The sequence below is a fragment of the Lipophrys pholis genome, assembly GCF_963383615.2.
Source record: "Lipophrys pholis genome assembly, chromosome: 5".
NCBI classification, from domain to species: domain Eukaryota; kingdom Metazoa; phylum Chordata; class Actinopteri; order Blenniiformes; family Blenniidae; genus Lipophrys; species Lipophrys pholis.
In genome coordinates, this window is record NC_137628.1 from 491271 (window position 1) to 511609 (window position 20339).

Consider the following 20339-nt stretch of genomic DNA (forward strand, 5'->3'; position numbering starts at 1 on the left):
TCTCCGGAGAACTCTGTTGATTGGTAGATACTTTGAAAGCAGAAGTGTAATCCTGAAGGAGCTGCTCAGCTCTGAAAGGCTGTCCAGAGTCCAGGAGGACTGAGGGACCAGAGTCACAGTCTGACACTGATGGACAGTCTGGACGTCGTCCTTCTCTCACCGACCGACTCCATTGTGGCCATGAAGCCTTCATCTTCCTCTGGCTGATCTTCTCCAGCCTCCAAACAAACCACTGCATGTCACCACAATGTCACAAAAGATATTCAAGAAACCAAAAGGAGCTACTGAGCAGCAGGAATCGTTGTATGAACAGCCTCGCTTGATCGATCAATTAGGGTTGATCTCCTCAATGCATTGGGTTTGTGTCCTTAATATAAAGTGTGAGAAATAAGAATGAAACAGAAAGTGCTGGTGCTTCTTCCAGAACAGGCTGAGGGCTCCGTCAGTGTTTGTTTTCTTTTAGCCCCATCTCATCTGCTCTTTATCTCGGTCTTCTGCTCCGGGCGCCTCGTGTGACTCACCATGCACTTTGTTCAATTGAGAAGAACTGCTCACTTTCTTTCTGTTGCTTTACAAATAAGTACTGTGATTTTAACACCGAATGATCTAGGGTTGGGGTTCGGGTTACCAAAGAATTAATAATTCTGTATTTGCTCTGACTCAGAAGCAGAAGCGGCACATGGCAGTGCCGATTGCAGTTTTGCAGATGTATAAATAAAGAAGTCATTTAGAAGAAGGAGCTTCCACCCTGGAGCTCTATGTTTGGTCCCAGATGCCTGAAATGATTCTGGAGCTAAACTTTGATTTGCCACATCTTTCAGCTGGGACACACTGTACGTCCTCCATTACATCTTTCATTACATGTGGGTGTTTTCTCTTCTTTGCTTTTTAAAATGCAGCAAACTGGAGAGGCCTCTGTTATCACCCTACAATTTTACTTCATAAAGGAAATGACACCGGACTTCCCTCAAAAGCCTCAGATTTACTATTTAAATAGGCTTGGCACACTGTCACATTCACTAATGCCCCAGGCAGCCAAGCTGCATTTCTTTCTAAGGCTGAATCCTCCACAGAAACAAGTGCAAAAAGCAGTTCAGACACACTATCAACATTTCAAGTGCTGTATTTGTAAAGCTGTGTCAGAAAGGTCTCTATTGGCACCAGCCGAAACCTCTACCCGGTAGAGTCTACCGGGAGAAGAAAACGCCGTGAGAATAAAGGAAGCTGGCAGAGGAGACATGAGATACCAGAAGGAACCAGCGCCCCTCAAGTTAAGCACAGACAATGGAGGAGCTGGGAAGTGCAGAGAGGAAGAAGAAAATGTTGAAAAGAACTTCAGGAACGCGAGGACGATGAGATTCAAATTTATTATCAGTGGACTCAGTGGACTCAGTGGACCGCAGCGACTTCAGCCAGGCTGGACAAAAAGCCCGATATATATCAATTTTACAAATAAATAGCAGCATTCACAAACATCTTTTCAGGATGCAGAAACAGCCCGGGGACAATACTTTATTTTATCAAACCATTAATTCACAAATTTAAAAAATGAGAAACCTGCCACATGCTGTCATTTGCTCTTGAATCTTCCATATATTCATTTTGTCTCATGCTCTCTAAGATTCTGTCCAGTTCCCAGCCTCCCTCCACACACATGAGCACAACTCTTCTTTTTACCCTCATTGCAGGGACCCAGGAAGTGACTCAGTCAAAGACTGGGCAGCATGAGGAAGTCTGCCAACACTCCCTTTCTATTCATGTGAGAAAAAAGATCACTTTGCGATGGGGGGGTGGAGGGGGAGGGGGGGGGGGGGGGGCTTAAACGCAAACAACCAAGGGTTTGACTGTAGATATATATAACTGATTTCCATCATCCATCAAAATGACATGAATGTGAGATTATTTATCTTCTTATATGAGCAGAATGATGTTTTGCACTCAAACTTTTACTTTAAAGATTTTTGGATGGGAGTTTTCAGATGTGCTTCATCCCTGGTGATCCTTTTAACTTTAAAACCTCTTCCTCAGTAGATCATCAAATCTCTCTCATCTCCAAAGTGTCTGCAGTGGCGGTGGCTTTTTTCATTTTGCTTTCTCCGTCTCTGTCCTGATTTTTAGATGTGAAAACATCTGAAATCCAACTGCATCTGTTGTCAGTGTGTCTCACCTCCCATCGTCTTCCTCCTCTGCTCAGCACTGATGAGCAGCACCTGTGCTCTCCTGCTTCCCTGTGGATTTAAACCCTCTCCTCTGTTGTCTGGGTCGGCTTGCTTGTCACTTGTGTTCCCTGGACGTTTTGTCCTATAAACCTGATTTTTATGGAACTCTGTGAGTCTGCTTGGGTCCATCCTCACACATCCTGACATCTGTGCTTCGATGAGTGCATTTTCATTTGTAATCTGGGCGTGTACATTTTTTCATTTATTTCTAATAATATGCAACTTTCAAACTGGATTATCTCGTCACACTAAATAATCTATTTCAATGTGTCACCCAGGATCACTGCACCAGGAACAATCGTGGTTTTTTTCCCTTCTTCCAACAACTGTTCTCATCCCCGTTTCTAATTGGCTGCAGCAGAGAAAGGTGTGGCCTGGACGCTCTGTGGTGCTGTGTCTATTATCAGACCCGGCATTTAAATATGAAGAACCACAGTTTTACCCGATCGACAGAGGTGTGATCCATGTTCTTTTAGTTCATCATGAAACCACTTCAAGGATTATATGTTTTCAGATTTTTTTTTCCATTCCCACCTGTGGCAGGATAGCCAGTTTATCCATGATTGAAACCCGAAGCTGGGGTCGTATGAAGCTCTGCAACTTGGATTTAAGTCCGACTGAAGTTTAGGAGAAAGAGGAGCAGAAAGCGGCTGGTGATACGGATCAACTCCCGGTTGGATCGCAGTGAGACGGGAGCGCTTCTCTGCTCGGTGGCACAATGCGCTCCTCGCCCCGTGCGTAAAGCTGCTGTGGAGGGTCCTCACAGTATGAGACGCCATGGCATGGTGTGACCGAGGGGTTCAGACTCTGCTGGCCATCGTGGGAGCCTTCGCCGCTTTCAGCCTCATGACCATCGCCATCGGCACCGACTACTGGCTTTACTCCCGCGCGTACATCTGTAATGCCACCAATGCCACCAGCGACGAAACCCAGCTGCAGAATAAGAAAGTCAAAGGCGACCTGACGCACTCGGGGCTTTGGAGGATCTGTTGTATTGAAGGTAAAAAAAATAAGAATAAATCCGATAAGTCTGCAACTTTTCTGTTAAGTCTAAAATCAACTATTTTAATTTGTGGTCAGTTGGTGCCAAGCCGGTCATTCTATTTGCTTGGTTTGGATAAAGAGATGACAATACACGCAGTGAAATAATGGTGGCAAGGAAATTAAACTGTAAGTAAAAAACACATGAAACGCTTATATTGTCTGTATTTGCGGAAAAAAAGTATCTTCATTACAAATATATAACCCAACGCACCAACTAGAATAAATAGCATAACTGGTGTGTGTGTGTGTGTGTGTGTGTGTGTGTGTGTGTGTGTGTGTGTGTGTGTGTGTGTGTGTGTGTGTGTGTGTGTGTGTGTGTGTGTGTGTGTGTGTGTGTGTGTGTGTGTGTGTGTGTGTGTTGGATCGATCACATCGCATTCCTCATACATGATTTATTCACCAGAGGAGGAAAAGGTCAGATGATGACATCCAGCGAAACACAACAACCTTTTTTTCGTCCAGGTTTTTTTCTTAAACAATAAAAATTCTCCCAAACGGTCAAGAATCCATTGTTCTCATGGTTGCCTGGGAACTCTTTGCATTAAATTCCATTTCATCGTTTTCTCAGCTGTTCTGCAGCTTTTCCCCGAGATCCACAGCAGACCCAGCCGAGGAGCTGCTGCGGATTGAACAGGTGGTGGTAGTGGATGTGAAAGAAGCAGATCGATGATATGGCAATATGGTAATACATAATTAGTTTATCTTGTTGAAGTAGGAACCATCTCCCATCAATAGTGTTCACCGTGGCGCTGTCCACTTCTACAGGTTCTGAAATCTGCTCTCCGAATGGAAGAAGTTTTAATGAACGAATCAACCCAAACTGACTAATTACAAGTCCATTTGTTTGAAGATGACTGGTATCCTGGACTTTACATAAACCACACCAGTGGGTCTCTCTGTGGGGGATCTGCATGTTCTCTCCATGCAGGTTTTCTCCCAGAACCCAGGGTTCAGTTCTGACTTACCGTGTGAAGGGGATGCGTGCTGCACACTTTGGGAACCACGAGGTTCACTGGTGCATGTAGGTATGATAGTGAGTTTATTGTGATGTGTGTCTTGCTGTGTTTGCACTGTGGTGAGCCTCCCAGGGTGTATCCTGCCTTCATGTGTCATCAGCGGGGATCTGCTACCCCCAGTTGGCTCAAGTGTTATAAAAGACTGATGGAGGGGCGGTTTTGTTGATTATAGCCGTGCCGCAATGATATCGACCATTTTACACAGAATTAAGCCAGGAAAACATTTTCATGCCGTATTTAATAATAATACATACACCTTTAAACAATAATTCACCAATCCATTAACCTTCTTCAACATGTGTGTATATTCAGAAATGGTTTTAGTAAAAGGAAAAGAGAATTTGAGGTATATATATATATAGATTCTTTTTTCCTGTCCTCCACAGTACAGTATCCATCTTACACTGACAGGATGTTTTTGCTCTCTCTCTCTCTCTCTCTGTCTCTCTCTCTCTCTCTCTCTCTCTGTCTCTCTCTCTCTCTCTCTCTCTCTCTGTCTCTCTCTCTGTCTCTCTCTCTCTCTCTCTCTCTCTCTCTCTCTCTCTCTGTCTCTGTCTCTGTCTCTCTCTCTCTCTCTCTCTCTCTCTCTCTCTGTCTCTGTCTCTCTCTCTCTCTCTCTCTCTCTCTCTCTCTCTCTCTCTCTCTCTCTCTCTCTCTCTCTCTCTCTCTCTCTCTCTCTCTCTCTGTCTCTCAGTCTCTCTCTGTCTCTGTCTCTGTCTCTGTCTCTCTCCATCTTCCCCTCCCTGCTCATAATGCTGGAAGTGTGTTGCTTGTAGAGCTGAAAATGGAGGGATCACACTTTCCCAGGCAACTTTTCCTTTCTTTGCACATCCCATCAGAAGCTGAACCACTCTTGTGTGAAAGTACACCAGTGTGGTGTCGACACACCTGTACCTGGAGCTTATTCCAATTGTTGGTTCCAGCTAGTGACTGACGAAACAAAAAGAACGGTGGTGCACACCCTCTGGCTTCAGCTGTAATCACAGTTTGAAATAAACTCCGTAAATGACAAATCATTTAAATGATGTATCTTCATGTGTTTGTTTGTTTGTTTGTTTGTTTGTTTGTTTGTTTGTTTGTTTGTTTGTTTGTTTGTTTGTTTGGGATCACATCTTTTGCAGCCAGATAACAGTTTGGAGTCCAGCCAGATTATTTAGGGTGAAATGAGCAACATAAAAGTGTGCACGAGTGGAAAATGAACTTATTAAGGGAACAAAGTGAAAACTTGTTCTGCAGCCAGTCAAGTTGAAAACAACAAGAACTCTCAGTGAAGGAAAGAGGAACTCCTGACGAGTCGGCCGGACTGCTGCTGAAAGATAAGACCTGTTTTCACCAAACATTTAGTCCGACACTCAAATCCTGCTGAGTTTTTCTGTTAACCACCGTGTCTCCAAGAAATCTGTGACGGATTATCTCGCCTTTCTGTGTGAAGTTTGCATGTTCTCCTCATGTGTGTGTGTGGGGTTCCTCCAGGGACTGAGGTTCCCTCCCACAGTCCAGAATGTGAGGCCAACTGGTGACGCTAAACCGCCCTGAGTGTGAATGTGAGTGGTCGTCTATGTGTGGTTGCACTGTGACAGGCTGGCGACCTGTCCAGGTGAACCCTGCCCTCACCTGTCCAGGTGAACCCTGCCCTCATGCCCTCACCTGTCCAGGTGAACCCTGCCCTCACCTGCCCTCACCTGTCCAGGTGAACCCTGCCCTCACCTGCCCTCACCTGTCCAGGTGAACCCTGCCCTCATCCCTCACCTGTCCAGGTGAACCCTGCCCTCACCTGCCCTCATCCCTCACCTGTCCAGGTGAACCCTGCCCTCACCTGCCCTCATCCCTCACCTGTCCAGGTGAACCCTGCCCTCACCTACCCTCACCTGTCCAGGTGAACCCTGCCCTCACCTGTCCAGGTGAACCCTGCCCTCACCTGCCCTCATCCCTCACCTGTCCAGGTGAACCCTGCCCTCACCTGCCCTCACCTGTCCAGGTGAACCCTGCCCTCACCTGCCCTCACCTGTCCAGGTGAACCCTGCCCTCATCCCTCACCTGTCCAGGTGAACCCTGCCCTCACCTGCCCTCATCCCTCACCTGTCCAGGTGAACCCTGCCCTCACCTGCCCTCACCTGTCCAGGTGAACCCTGCCCTCACCTGTCCAGGTGAACCCTGCCCTCACCTGCCCTCATCCCTCACCTGTCCAGGTGAACCCTGCCCTCACCTCCCCTCACCTGTCCAGGTGAACCCTGCCCTCACCTGCCCTCACCTGTCCAGGTGAACCCTGCCCTCACCTGTCCAGGTGAACCCTGCCCTCACCTGTCCAGGTGAACCCTGCCCTCACCTGCCCTCACCTGTCCAGGTGAACCCTGCCCTCATCCCTCACCTGTCCAGGTGAACCCTGCCCTCACCTGCCCTCATCCCTCACCTGTCCAGGTGAACCCTGCCCTCACCTGTCCAGGTGAACCCTGCCCTCACCTGCCCTCATCCCTCACCTGTCCAGGTGAACCCTCCCCTCACCTGTCCAGGTGAACCCTGCCCTCACCTGCCCTCACCTGTCCAGGTGAACCCTGCCCTTGCCCACAGCGAACCTGAACTGGAGAAGTGGGATAGAAGTTGAATCGATGTGTTTGTATGTTTTTGCTCTTCTCTCTTTGTGAAGTCTTAAATTTGGGATCTCATGACACCTGCAGGATCTGAGTGCAGGACTGGAAAGTGTGCGTGCGTGCGTGCGTGCGTGCGTGCGTGCGTGCGTGCGTGTGACCTACTTTAACCATTTTTACTTTTTCAAATGTTTTGACTCTTTTTCCTTTTCTAAACTTTTCAAGTATTTTATTTGTTTGCTTGTTTGTTTGTTTGTTTGTTTGTTTGTTTGTTTGTTTGTTTGTTTGTTTGTTTGTTTGTTTGTTTGCTTGCTTGCTTGTTTGTTTGCTTGCTTATATATTCATTCATTCATCTATTGCCATTTAAGCCAGTTTAGTTATCTGAGCCTTTTTGACTTTTTCAACTATTTGATCTTTTTAGCCGGGAGTCATTTACAAAATGACATGAATGTGCAAATAAGTAATTCAATGAATATATTTATTTACTCCTAATTAACTGAAAGCTTCATGGAGCCACTACAGAGGAGCTGAAGAGCCACATGTGGCTTCAGAGCCACGGCCTAGGGTTAGTCCATTGATCCACAGGGCTGCTGGTTTGATTCCTGAACTGTTTGGAGGCTTCAGTGGAGAAAATGAAAGACACCACTGGTCTATGTTCTAATCACCGAAGGCCTCACACTCCAACACACTGTCGTCTTTGAGAGGCTGCCAGTTCTTCATAAAGGAAGTACAGCCAGACACACAGGTTGGATTCAATCTTCTCAGATGTGTGGTGGGATGGCGACAGAGAGTTGAAGTACATGGAGAAGCATCAACTTCAAACAGGTTCTGCCCCATGCCACACCCAGTTGGAACTCTACAGGAGAAATCATGTAAACCTTCCAATTCCTTAAAGAAATCCTTCCAAAGCATCAAATGAAATGTCCCTGGACTGCATTTCCATGTCAGTAGGATCCAGTGGAATAGTTACAATCCAGTTTAAACTATAGCAACAGACTTTTAGATAACTTCACCATTTGCGGTCTGACCATGAGTGGCCATGAAATATTTAATCTCCCCTCGGGGTTTTTCTGGGCTTTCACTTCTGCAGCTTGAAATTGCTGGGATCTATTAAGACAACAGTGCAGACTGTTTGACTTGTTGGACTGTGATTTTGCAGCATTTTAAGCTCATTTGTCTCTATTTCTCCTACATAATACATTTCTTCACCCATAAATATCTCATATGCTGGGTTAAGGTAAATTCCTTTACAGTCTGATAAAGAATCCGAGTCACGACAGTCTGGAGACAAACGTGGTTGTTACAGTCCATCTCCTCAGGCGTGTGCAGATAATCTATGTACTGGGGCTGTGGCGCCCATGCAGTGGAACGTTTTCCTCCTTGTGCTCATACGAACATTTCCTCCTCCAGTTCCTCCTTGAGAGCCATTTTCCAAAAGTGCCGTTTTCAGTGGCTCTGAGCACCACTGTCGTGTAACGGACACTGAAAACTGCCAAGGTTTTCCGCTTTCACTGAAAGGTGAAGGTGTAAACAGGGTCTTCCACTCCTGACGCTGTGGTTCCTTCTGTGGTCTTAAATCACCAATTTCCTTTTTAACATTTCCTCCTCTTGTTTCAAGATGTCAAACTCAAGCTGCCGTTCTCATTGTTGTGTTATTGTTGTTTTTTTATGGCTGACAATGACCTGCTGGAAGCTGGAAGGGGGAGAACAGCTCTGGCTAGAATGTACAAATATGATATACTGTGGTTGGTTAATGTATATTTCACTTCATAGACTTTCAGGCTAAACTTGTTACGAACATTAGTTCTTTTACACGGTTACACTCACACTGGGATTACTTTTCTCCTCAGGTATCAACAAAGGAAGCTGTTTTCGGATCAATCATTTCCCAGAGGATAACGACTATGATACCGACAGCTCAGAGTACATCTTACGTGAGTCAATGCAGCCACTTCATCCAACCCCTTAATTCTCTTTCTCACTCCTTTTTTCCTCCTGACTGGTGATGAAGTTCTCACAAGTGCACTTAATGTGGCATGACATCTGAGCCCCTCCCAATAAAAGCCTGAAGTCGTGACAATAATTGGTGTTAGGGAGAGGATGAAGTGTGCTGAGTACTGGGGCCAACATGAGAGTACTTTTCACTCTGAACCCAGGTAATCTGATCAAGATGTAGTTAAAAAAACAAAAACAAATAGTGGAGAATAAAAGTAACTGGATTAGTCATACAGTTCATTATGAATGTTTTCACTTTTCTGTCTGGAAGTAAATTCTCATTTTTATTTTACTGTTAGAACTGGAAAAGATTATATTTTCTGCATAAAATGTTTTTTAAATCAATTTTTTTTTTAATCGTTTGATACATTTTGATTGGTCTATTTATTTTAATACTGTATTTTATAAACAAAATAAAGTATGATTGCTGTTACGGAGTATCAGGCGTTTCATTTTCGACTAATTTTACTTCCAGCCCCCGAAGTAGTTTATTCTACATCCTTGCGTCATGTCATCCAATCCTTCATGGCAGAATTCTGTATTTCATTACAGATTGTTCCCATTACATGTTTCATACTTGAACAATGAGCTTCATGGTGTCTCTTTACATCGACCGCTGGTGTCAAGTGGACAGGGAAATAAAAAACTTCAACTAGGACTTTTATGCTTGAAATGTTCATGTCGTGTGTCTCCTGCTGTGTGAGCTGACAGCTGACACACATGAAGAAACAGAAGCAGAGAGAGACAGAGAGAGACAGAGAGAGACAGAGAGAGACAGAGAGAGACAGAGTGAGACAGAGAGAGACAGAGAGAGACAGAGTGAGACAGAGAGAGACAGAAAGAGACAGAGAGAGACAGAGTGAGACAGAGTGAGACAGTGAGACAGAGAGAGACAGAAAGAGACACAGAGTGAGACAGAGTGAGACAGAGAGAGACAGAGAGAGACAGAGAGAGACAGAGAGAGACAGAGTGAGACAGAGAGAGACAGAGAGAGACAGAGTGAGACAGAGAGAGACAGAAAGAGACAGAGAGAGACAGAGAGAGACAGAGAGAGACAGAGAGAGACAGAGTGAGACAGAGAGAGACAGAGAGAGACAGAGAGAGACAGAGAGAGACAGAGAGAGACAGAAAGACCATCTCAGCTTGTTTTCAAGGGGACTCTCTTCATCTCCGCCCACTCCATCAGTCACAAGACCCACATACAGTATAACGGTGTGGTGACGGTGAACTAAATCAATGACTTGTCCTCATAATCACAGTTTTTCTTCCTGCATCAGACATTCGGAGAAGTCAGGAGACATTTCCTGCTAAAGCTCTGAGAAAATGAGACAGACAATACCAATCAACTCGTCACTCAGCATCTCAGAAACTGAGTCTGGTTTAATTCCCTCCGTCTTCACGGAATTGTTTGCATGTCATCTGATCTCTGTGTCCCGTTCATTGTTTCGTCTCTATTCCTTCATGGTCTTTAGAGTCTTGTCATTGTGCTCATCTCATGTATCTCGCTCATGTTCATATGTACCTTTACTCCTCCCATCTATATGTTCACTTCTCATGTCCTCTCCTGTGCTTCCTCTCCTCCTCGGATTCCTTTTGATTGTTGTCAGCTGTGCCTCCTCCTCTCGCTGCTCCCAGTGTGTACACACACACACACACACACACACACACACACACACACACACACACGTCTTCCCCGGACTTATGACTTTGTTTGCTTGCAGCCTGTGTTCCCAGGCTGCTGAGCTTCATCCGTCTGCTGTTGTGTTCCTGTATCCCTGCTTTTCTTGTTCCTCACTCATGTGGAAGTTTGGACATTTCATTTTATTCATCTTTTGTTTTCAGCCTACATCCTGGATCCTCAGTTTTAACAAAGACATTCCAGATGTACATGTTGCAATGACCTCCAAAGGAAATAGAAGTTTAGAGCAAACTCATGCCCTGACTTAAGCAGATATAAACAAGGGTTGTGGCAATATCAATCATTCAACAGAAATACTGGTAGCTGCAGTATTTCTTTGTGGAAGAAGCACGTCCACTCATTTCCTGCCACATTGGAAGGTGAATGAACTGCTTCTGTAAATTAGTAAATCTTTGGCTGCTAATTAAATTCTTGAAGATTTGTTGGTATTGTTTCATGATTTTGTAACATAGTTGACTCATATTCACAGCGACAAGCGAGTTACGGTCAGCGTAAGGTCCAGTTAAGGTCGAACTGTTGACGGTTCCATTGAAAAACCCAGGCACACATGAAAAGGACTTTTCTGTTTCTGTCTTGTGTGTCCAGGTATTGTTCGTGCCTCGAGCCTATTCCCAATTCTCAGTACTATTCTTTTGTTGTCGGGAGGCCTTTGTGTCGGAGTTGGACGCATCTACAGCAGTCGGAACAACATCCTGCTCAGTGGAGGCATCCTGTTCGTGGCAGCAGGTAGAGGAAGTGACTGATAATACACAACAGAGACACATCTCAACCAGAGTGCAGCGTCACAAACTGAAAGTACTAAAGAGTCTTAGCAGTCACATCTCTGCCTTTTTAATCCCTCCGTTCATCCGTCCTCTCTTCAGGCTTGAGCAACATTATCGGCATCATCGTCTACATTTCCAGCAACGCCGGAGACCCCAGCGACAAGAAAGACGAGGACAAGAAGAACCAGTACAACTACGGCTGGTCCTTCTACTTCGGCGCCCTCTCCTTCATCGTGGCAGAGTCCGTTGGCGTCCTCGCAGTCAACATTTACATCGAGAAAAACAAAGAGACAAGCTTCCGAGCCAAACACGACTTCATCAAGACCACCTCGTCCTCCTCGCCGTACTCCCGTATACCAAGCTACCGTTACCGACGGAGGCGCTCGTGCTCCAGTTCGAGGTCGACCGACCCGTCACGGGAACCTTCTCCGGTGGGGAGAAAGATGGCTGGAGGAAGCAGAGGAGGAGGAGGGCTGGGGATGGGTTTGCCAATGGGGGATATTTCCCTGTACGCCCTCAGCAGGGACCCTCTGAAGGGCGGGAGTGGGCCTGCCAGGCCGTACAGCCCTGACAGAGACTCTGGGTTTTTACAAGTCCATAACTGCTTCCAGAAAGACGTGAAAGATGGAGTAAACAGGAGAACCACGCCGGTATGAGGTCAAGAGCTAATTACCGGGTCATGGAACACATTGGGTTTACACTTGGTAAGAAAGGACAAGTTCTCCACTGGACTGTTGAGGCAGCAGCACTGTTGAAACGTCACAGTTCTGAATTGTTTTTCTTTTTTACACTCCTCTATTATTAAAAAAAAAAAGGAAGGGCCAGTTATTCATTCTGAGGCAAAAAACTAAACAATTCTCAAATGACATTGTATGATATGACTCAGTTTCTTTCATGGAAGATGGTTTTGTTGAATTATTCAAAGAGACTCTGATAACCTTTGCATGATTTGTTACTCAGGAACAGAAGGAGTGTTTATTGAAACAGGACAAGGATATTTCTGAGCCACGGCGAGGCCCCTAATACTAACAACCCTCAGTCAGAGAAAGGATTAATAGGGATGCAGACAAGTCAAACATACATAGTTAACAACCTGTTTCTCCGGGAGCTCTCTGGGGTTGGACGGACAGAGAGGTCAACAAAGGTCAACAAAGGTCAACAAAGGTCAACAAAGGTCTGTTTATGGTCGCCGAATCGACTCAAAATATTGACTAGTGATACGTTCAGTAAAAGGACTATTGTCTGACATAAATAACATTAAAAATGATAATATTTTCTGTTTATATTTGAAATAGGGATGCACATTGAACCATCAGGATGAGAGAGCTATTGTACCATTTATTTAGAGCTGTAAAGTTCTGAATGTTGGCTCTGAAGGATTTATGAATGGACTGTCTGCTCCCTTCTGGGTTGCATCATTTATGTGGTTTTCTACAAGATGGCCTTGCTTTAGCAACCAGGGGACTGGGCTTTAAGGGGATTGCTCAGGGACCCACAGCAGTGACATCTGAGTGGGATTGATATCCAGTTACAAGTATGCTTGCATTCCTTCTAAGCCACCATTTGAGAATTTCTGGTTAATCAGCCAAAATACATTCAAATATTTCCACTGCAGGGACCAACACTAGAATCAATAACTTGGCACTAACTCAAGTGGTCCATTGTAGTTACTTAAAGCAGATCATCGACACTTCAGTCACAATCTTATAGCTGTGGTCCTGTGGTTACAAAAACAGACCCACCATTTTGGATTCATAGCAACAATATTGTGTTTTAAGCAGGAGGAGTCAGAAAAGTCCCCACAGGGAGAACTGGCTTGTGGTGACCAAGCGTTCATAGCGAAGTCGCTTTTTGATCCTTGGATGTCGGCTCTTCCTCTCATTGTGAAGCAGAATTCACCAGCGTTGGATTGTTCACCACTAATAAAGAACGTGAGCTGGGATTAGACCGTCTTGAGACAGGTTAGTTTTACCTACTGATGATATATCTAATGGATGGTCAGTTATAGTAAAGTGGTTTCCTCACTGACAGATCCTCGTCTGTTGCTGTGAACAGAAGCAGTGAAGTGGATTCCTTCCTGAGCAAAGATGAGAGTAACAGTCAAACCTGTTGTCAAAGAACAACTCGTGGTTCTGGTGCTTGTGTATTGGCTGGGCCAGGCCCAGGACAACATTTCTACTAGCTCCATCATCTGGCAGTTCTCCTCCAATATTACTCAAAGTTGTGTGGAATACCTGCAGAATTGGACGAGACTCGGATTCTTTAACCCCCATTTATGTGGTTTAGCTCTAAAGTATTTCTTTAGCTTGTTCCTTTCCTCAAATGAGACCGTCTGTTCATCTATAGCAAGAGTCTCCCTCATTGGGATGGTTTCCAGCTTTGACTTGAGAAGCTCTACCAGCGGTTGGATGTAGTGGCTCTTCAGGATGGTGCTGGGGTTCCTTGACGCCTTCCCATTTATTCAGATTCATGGTGTCAGCTACCCGGGACATTCGCCTGAGTTTAGGCCAAGATAGAATCTCTATTGATCTCTGGAGGCTTCGCTGCCATTCTGGATATTCAGTGAAGTTGACTCTTGTGGCTGTTCTCCATCTGGGCATGTGTGGAATACTAGGCTCTGATATCCAAGGTTCATCTTCATTTTCCCTTTCATTCTCCTCAGCAGACAGTCTTCCTGCTTGGGGGAGAGAATAAGGACACAAAACATTTGAATGGATCATATACTTCTCGGTATGCATTGTTTTTATTCATTCAAGTTCATTCATTTATCCTCAAACTATCAGCTGACATATTAACTGGATCTCTATCCTGATTCTGCTCTTCACTCTGCTCACTCTCTTCCTCAAGTTCAGCATCCACACTGTCCGTTGGAATGACCTCAACGTACACAGTGAAGTCCTGCAGCCATAGAGTGGACTTATGTCCATTTCTTTTAATTGATAGTCGATGGTACATCAAAACATTGAGTATGTTGCTCATTGTCCAGTCTAGCACATCTCCAAACATCTGTATTGTTGTGTCAGGGCCAGGTCAAATGAAAAAACACAACCTTAGTAGACAAACAAACATATTTAAACCATAATATAAGCCTCTTTACATGTTTGTACATCTCAACCTATTTTCTTTCACTAAGTTTTCTCTGTTTAAAAATGCAGAAAAAGTAGTTGTACTGTCACTGTATGCATCCTGTAATGACCGACCAGATGAAGGACGGTCATTACAGGGCGATGAAGAATATCTGATATCAGAATCACCACATGACCCACATCCCCATTGGAACACATTATACTTTTAGACAATATCAAACTTTCTATGTGGCCAATATTTTCTGTTAAACCTGAAGAAGCCTTAACGTTTCCATTTGATCCCAGTTTAATTCACCAACACTTCGATCTAACCAATAGCTTTCATGTAATCACCTGGGCTGGTTAACTTTCTAAACTTGTTTCACTGAAGTTAACCAACTGTAAGACATCAAAACCAAACCACTACAAAAATATAACAAACTATACCATACAATACAATATTATTCTAGCTGGCACCTACAAGATCTCTATTCATCTTCTTTCCCACATCATAATAGTGATCAGGTGACAAAAAGGAGAGCTAAAAAGCCCGAACATCTTCGTTTCCAACAATGGGATCGGAGCTATTCCCAGACCAGGAGACATAGTCCCTCCAGCTGGAGCTCAGCAGACCCGGGACATGCCTGGTAGACCTGATCCTCTAGCAGGCATGTCCCTCCAGCTGGAGCTCAGCAGACCCGGGACATGCCTGGTAGACCTGATCCTCTAGCAGGCATGTCCCTCCAGCTGGAGCTCAGCAGACCCGGGACATGCCTGGTAGACCTGATCCTCTAGCAGGCATGTCCCTCCAGCTGGAGCTCAGCAGACCTGGGACATGCCTGGTAGACCTGATCCTCTAGCAGCCAGCTCTACTCTACAGCTGGTACAGATGCTGGAGCTTCTCAGTCTGTCACTCACAGCGAGGCCCAGCGCCCCTGGAGAAACTACTTCCAGCTCCATGTATGGGTGATCTCATTCTGTCGCTCATTAAGTTCCCAACCACACATGAGGGTGGAGATGTGGGGGATAAAGGTCAACTGGTGAACAGAGAGTTTTGCCATACAGATCATCAGCAGTTTGGTTCAGTTCTGTTGAGTCCAACATGGGGAGGAGGCGCAGAGCCTCTCCCAGGATGAAAGGGCAGGAAATAACTTGTTGTATGTTTAAATCAATACGTGCACATCCTGAAAACGATTCTGTAGAAAACAGGAATCAAAAACAGGAAGTTTTGACCCCATGAAAGAAATTGAAGTCATAGTGATTCTGAGTATTTCTTTGTGTTTTAAAAATCACTCTAAACACAACAACACATTTTTCTACCATTTTCTTTGCTTTAACGAAGTGATTTATGTTTGTCATCAGAATATGATGGTATTGTATTTGTACCTTAACACAAACGGTGCTATCTGTACTTCTTCTCTAGTCTTAAGCCTTTTCAACTCCAGTTTAAACATGTCGACTGTATCTTGATAACCTGACGGCCCAGTCATGTGCTAAATGTGTGTACAGTGTGTGTGTTGCCCCGTTTCCATGACAACGAATACGAGTGTATCAGCAAAACTTTCTTCACCTTTGGGGGGTCTGATAACACGACACCGGTGTTCTGGTCTACTGTAGCAGCAACGTTTTTATACCGGTCACTTCTTCTCTGAGGTTCTCAGCAAACACAGTACTAATGCTGGTACTTGGTTTAGTGTGGTGGACAGACGGAGACAGACAGTCCCTCGCCATCAGGACCTCCTCAACTCTTCTCAGATGCATCTTGGAATGATGTCCCTCCTATTGCACCATCAAATGAGCCGATCAGACAGAGAGTCAGTGGGTGGAGCTCAGGCATTCCGACTGGAACCCCTGAGTCTCCACCCAAAGATGTTCTGTCTAATCTGGCAGATGTTCTCCTGTTAGACTGAGCAGCACGAACCCACATTGTTCTCCAGCTCAGACCCACAACATGCAGCCTCCACCCTCTCCACCCTCTCCACCCTCTGCACACAAAGTCTTTACACATGTTTTACACTGTCCAGCCCCAGAGGTACTACACAGAGTACACAGAGTACACAGCTCTCTTCACACGCTGTTTTTCCTAAAACTCTTCTAAAAGCTCTTTTAAAAAAGAGTAATCTGGATACTTGAGGAATCAGTTACTCCAGGCCCAGATCAAAGCTTTCTGAAGTCAGATTATTGAAAAGGTGCTTTTTACACAACTTCCTGCTTTTCTGGTTCAAAACAAGGAGCGGAATGTTTTCCAGTCTGGATTGGGGTCAGAGCACTGAGACACTGGGATTAAAGTGCTGGAGGACGTCTCCATGAGCAGGGACACGTCCACTGTCTCACTTTGACTCTGACTGGGTCTTAGTGCTGCTTTGGACACAGTTGGACACAACGTCCTGCTGGACCCACTGGAACAATGGTTGGACCTTCTGGCTTTAAATCCTCCTGGCAAGATGGCCGCCATTCTGTGTCAGCAGCTGATTGTGAACGTGAGCAAATCACTTGTGGGGTTCCTCAGGGCTCCATCCTGGGGCCCTTTAGTGAACATCTCCAGCTGCCACTGGCTCAGATCATGGAACATTACAACATCTCTTCTCAGGATGACCAGACCACACTCAGCTCTATATCTCAGTGTCAGTGAATGACCACGCCCCCTGATACCGGCGGAGGAAATGAAGGAGTGATGAGTCAGCACTTTTTACAACTCAACCCAGAGAAAACTCAGCTCATTGTTTTGGTCCCAAAGGAGAAAGGAGTTCTGGACTCCACCCTGAAACTCTACAGCCACATTAAGACAAGAACCAAATCAGCTTCCTACCGTCTGAACAATATTAAAGAATCAACTACACCACCACACTGAGAGGGGGGGATTACACCACCACATTGAGGGGGGAGCACACTACACCACCACACTGGGGGGGGGGGGGTATTACACCACCACACTGAGGCTGGAGCACACTACACCACCACATTGAGGGGGGAGCACACTACACCACCACACTGAGAGGGGGGGATTACACCACCACATTGAGGGGGGGGGGGGGGGGGGCATTACACCACCACACTGAGGCTGGAGCACACTACACCACCACACTGAGAGGGGGGGGGGGGGGACATTACACCACCACATTGAGGGGGGAGCACACTACACCACCACACTGAGAGGGGGGGATTACACCACCACATTGAGGGGGGGGGGGGGGGGGGGCATTACACCACCACACTGAGGCTGGAGCACACTACACCACCACACTGAGAGGGGGGGATTACACCACCACATTGAGGGGGGGGGGGATATTACACCACCACACTGAGGGGGTGGACATTACACCACCACACTGAGGCTGGAGCACACTACACCACCACACTGAGGGGGGGGGGGGGGGGATTACACCACCACATTGAGGGGGGAGCACATTACACCACCACACTGAGAGGGGGGGATTACACCACCACATTGAGGGGGGAGCACATTACACCACCACACTGAGAGGGGGGGATTACACCACCACATTGAGGGGGGAGCACATTACACCACCACACTGAGAGGGGGGGATTACACCACCACATTGAGGGGGGGGGGGCATTACACCACCACACTGAGGCTGGAGCACACTACACCACCACACTGAGAGGGGGGGATTACACCACCACATTGAGGGGGGGGGGGGGGGGGGGCATTACACCACCACACTGAGGCTGGAGCACACTACACCACCACATTGAGGGGGGAGCACATTACACCACCACACTGAGGCTGGAGCACACTACACCACCACATTGAGGGGGGAGCACATTACACCACCACACTGAGGCTGGAGCACACTACACCACCACACTGTCCATACAGATGTCGAGTTCTCTTTTTTATCATGTTTATATCGTTTTGTTCTCTGCACACTTGTCAGTGTGGTTTCATTATAAAATCAAGCAACAGCGCCCTCCCATGGCCCGGCATACTAACTACATCATTGTCAGTGTGTCCGCTGCTGCAGTGGAAAAGCAACACTGTTTTTTATGGATTAGGTGTTGTCACGGGAAACGGGAAACGCCTATGACACACGAAGAACTGGATTGTGTAAATATGTAGCAGTGAAAGTGACACGGCGCTCAGTGAAGTCAGAACCTGCCTCTGTGCCGTACAGTGATATAAATGGGGCTGTACAGACTGTCTGTGCTCTCCATTCACTCAGGGACGACGTGTGGAACTAATTAATTCCATACTTAAGCCAGGCAGACTGTTACACTCAGTGTGTGTGTGTGTGTGTGTGTGTGTGTGTGTGTGTGTGTGTGTGTGTGTGTGTGTGTGTGTGTGTGTGTGTGTGTGTGTGTGTGTGTGTGTGTGTGTGTGTGTTTTACACAGAGGTGAAATCCTGCCCAGTGTGTCACTGTCGATTAACATTTTCTTCCTGCATTTGTGTTGAAAGGTTTTGCTCTTTCTTTTTTGTCTCGTGTAGATTTTTGCTGATGCGGCCATAAAGATCTAGAGAGATTTAGTGATCTTCTGTATTCTTACAGCTCCATATCAACAAACACTGTTTGTAAAATGTAAATTTTTGAGCAATGAGAACAAACAATAAATCATTTTGTGTCAGGATGTAGTTATGTGACTCTGTTTTGCTCTTAGAAAAGAGCAGTTATGGAAAGTGATGGCAACTATCATATATAGATCCAATCATTTACTTGGGTTATTTAGTGAAACAATGAAGGTTTGGAAAAATGATTTCAGCTGCAGTTGGGATTAAATGTTGATTGATTAAGAGATTCAAGATGAGTAGAAAATACTAAGGCTTCTAAAACTAGAGCTGCACTCAGTAGAGCGCCGATTTCGCCGACACCACACTCGTTTGCAGAACTGAGTTAGCATCGCCGGCATGGTAGCCGTTAGCTCATGTCGATGCTAACTAGCCTGTCAGGAAGCTACATCACATCTCCTCCATGAATGAATGAATGAATGAATACATGCAGATGAAAACTTTGTTGGCGAAGGTTATCAGAACTAATTGTTGGAGTTGAAAAGTTTAAATCTGAATTCCACATTAAAACGGCTTCTTTTCAGTTTTTATTCTCTTAATGTGGACCTAATATGTTATTTAATTCAATAATTGAATGATTAGAAAGTGTCTTCAACTAACTAGCAGATGAATTCCTTAATTATTCATCTTCAAAATCAGGAATAAATCTTGTGTCCGAATCAAACTTCACTTTGTAATTAAAACTAACTTCTCTTCATTTACTGGCTGAAAATCAATGAGGAAAGGAAATTTTGGTTTTAGGTAAAGACACAAGGTCGTTATGTTCTGCTACGAAGCTATGGGAACTGTGTGTGTGTGTGTGTGTGTGTGTGTGTGTGTGTGTGTGTGTGTGTGTGTGTGTGTGTGTGTGTGTGTGTGTGTGTGTGTGTGTGTGTGTGTGTGTGTGTGTGTGTGTGTGTGTGTGTGTGTGTGTGTGTGTGTGTGGTGCTATTGCGTCGTTAGCAGACACTGGAATCAGTTTAATTGAGTCGTGGGCTTGTGATCCAGCGTTACAGTGGAGTTTAAACTTCCAGAGCCATGAGAGGGCGCAGAGCCTGCCTTCATAGCTGCAGCTGTCATTCAAGTGGAGGGGTGGAGGAGGTGAGGAGGGGTGGAGGAGGTGAGGAGGGGTGGAGGGGTGGAGGGGTGGAGGGGTGGAAGAGGTGAGGAGGGGTGGAGGGGTGGAGGGGAGGAGGGGTGGAAGAGGTGAGGAGGGGTGGAGGGGTGGAGGGGTGGACGCCTTGAATTAGAATAGACTCATTCCCATTCTGCAGGCGTGTGAAGTTGTTCCGTTATTCCAAACTGTTTGGATGATCTTGTTTCCCATTCCAGCCTTGAATCCAATCAATTCTTCTTCACCCTTCGCTCTGCCCGTCGCTCGAGCTGTTAAGACTCTGTGAATTTGACAGTGATATTTTCATCCAGAATATCTAGCTGCTCACCCCCC

The 20339-nt window shown here is 45.8% G+C and overlaps 1 protein-coding gene across 1 annotated transcript; it reads left to right on the forward strand.

Moving 5' to 3' along the window:
• Positions 1-2637: 2637 nt before the first annotated feature.
• Positions 2638-12187, forward strand: LOC308109884 (voltage-dependent calcium channel gamma-4 subunit-like). Its single transcript, XM_080463714.1, has 4 exons — positions 2638-3219; positions 8715-8798; positions 11144-11284; positions 11422-12187. The coding sequence occupies exons 1-4, from the start codon at positions 2997-2999 to the stop codon at positions 11976-11978; spliced, it is 1005 nt and encodes a 334-aa protein (XP_080319840.1). The 5' UTR covers positions 2638-2996; the 3' UTR covers positions 11979-12187.
• Positions 12188-20339: the final 8152 nt, after the last annotated feature.

What these genes read in the sequence shown, in the direction of transcription:
- LOC308109884 (XM_080463714.1), top strand. Translation starts at nt 2,997, where the DNA reads ATGGCATGGTGTGACCGAGGGGTTCAGACTCTGCTGGCCATCGTGGGA. An exon ending in CAGCTCAGAGTACATCTTAC is followed by an intron (nt 8,799 to 11,143) that starts GTGAGTCAATGC and finishes TTGTGTGTCCAG; the next exon opens with GTATTGTTCGTGCCTCGAGC. An exon ending in CATCCTGTTCGTGGCAGCAG is followed by an intron (nt 11,285 to 11,421) that starts GTAGAGGAAGTG and finishes TCCTCTCTTCAG; the next exon opens with GCTTGAGCAACATTATCGGC.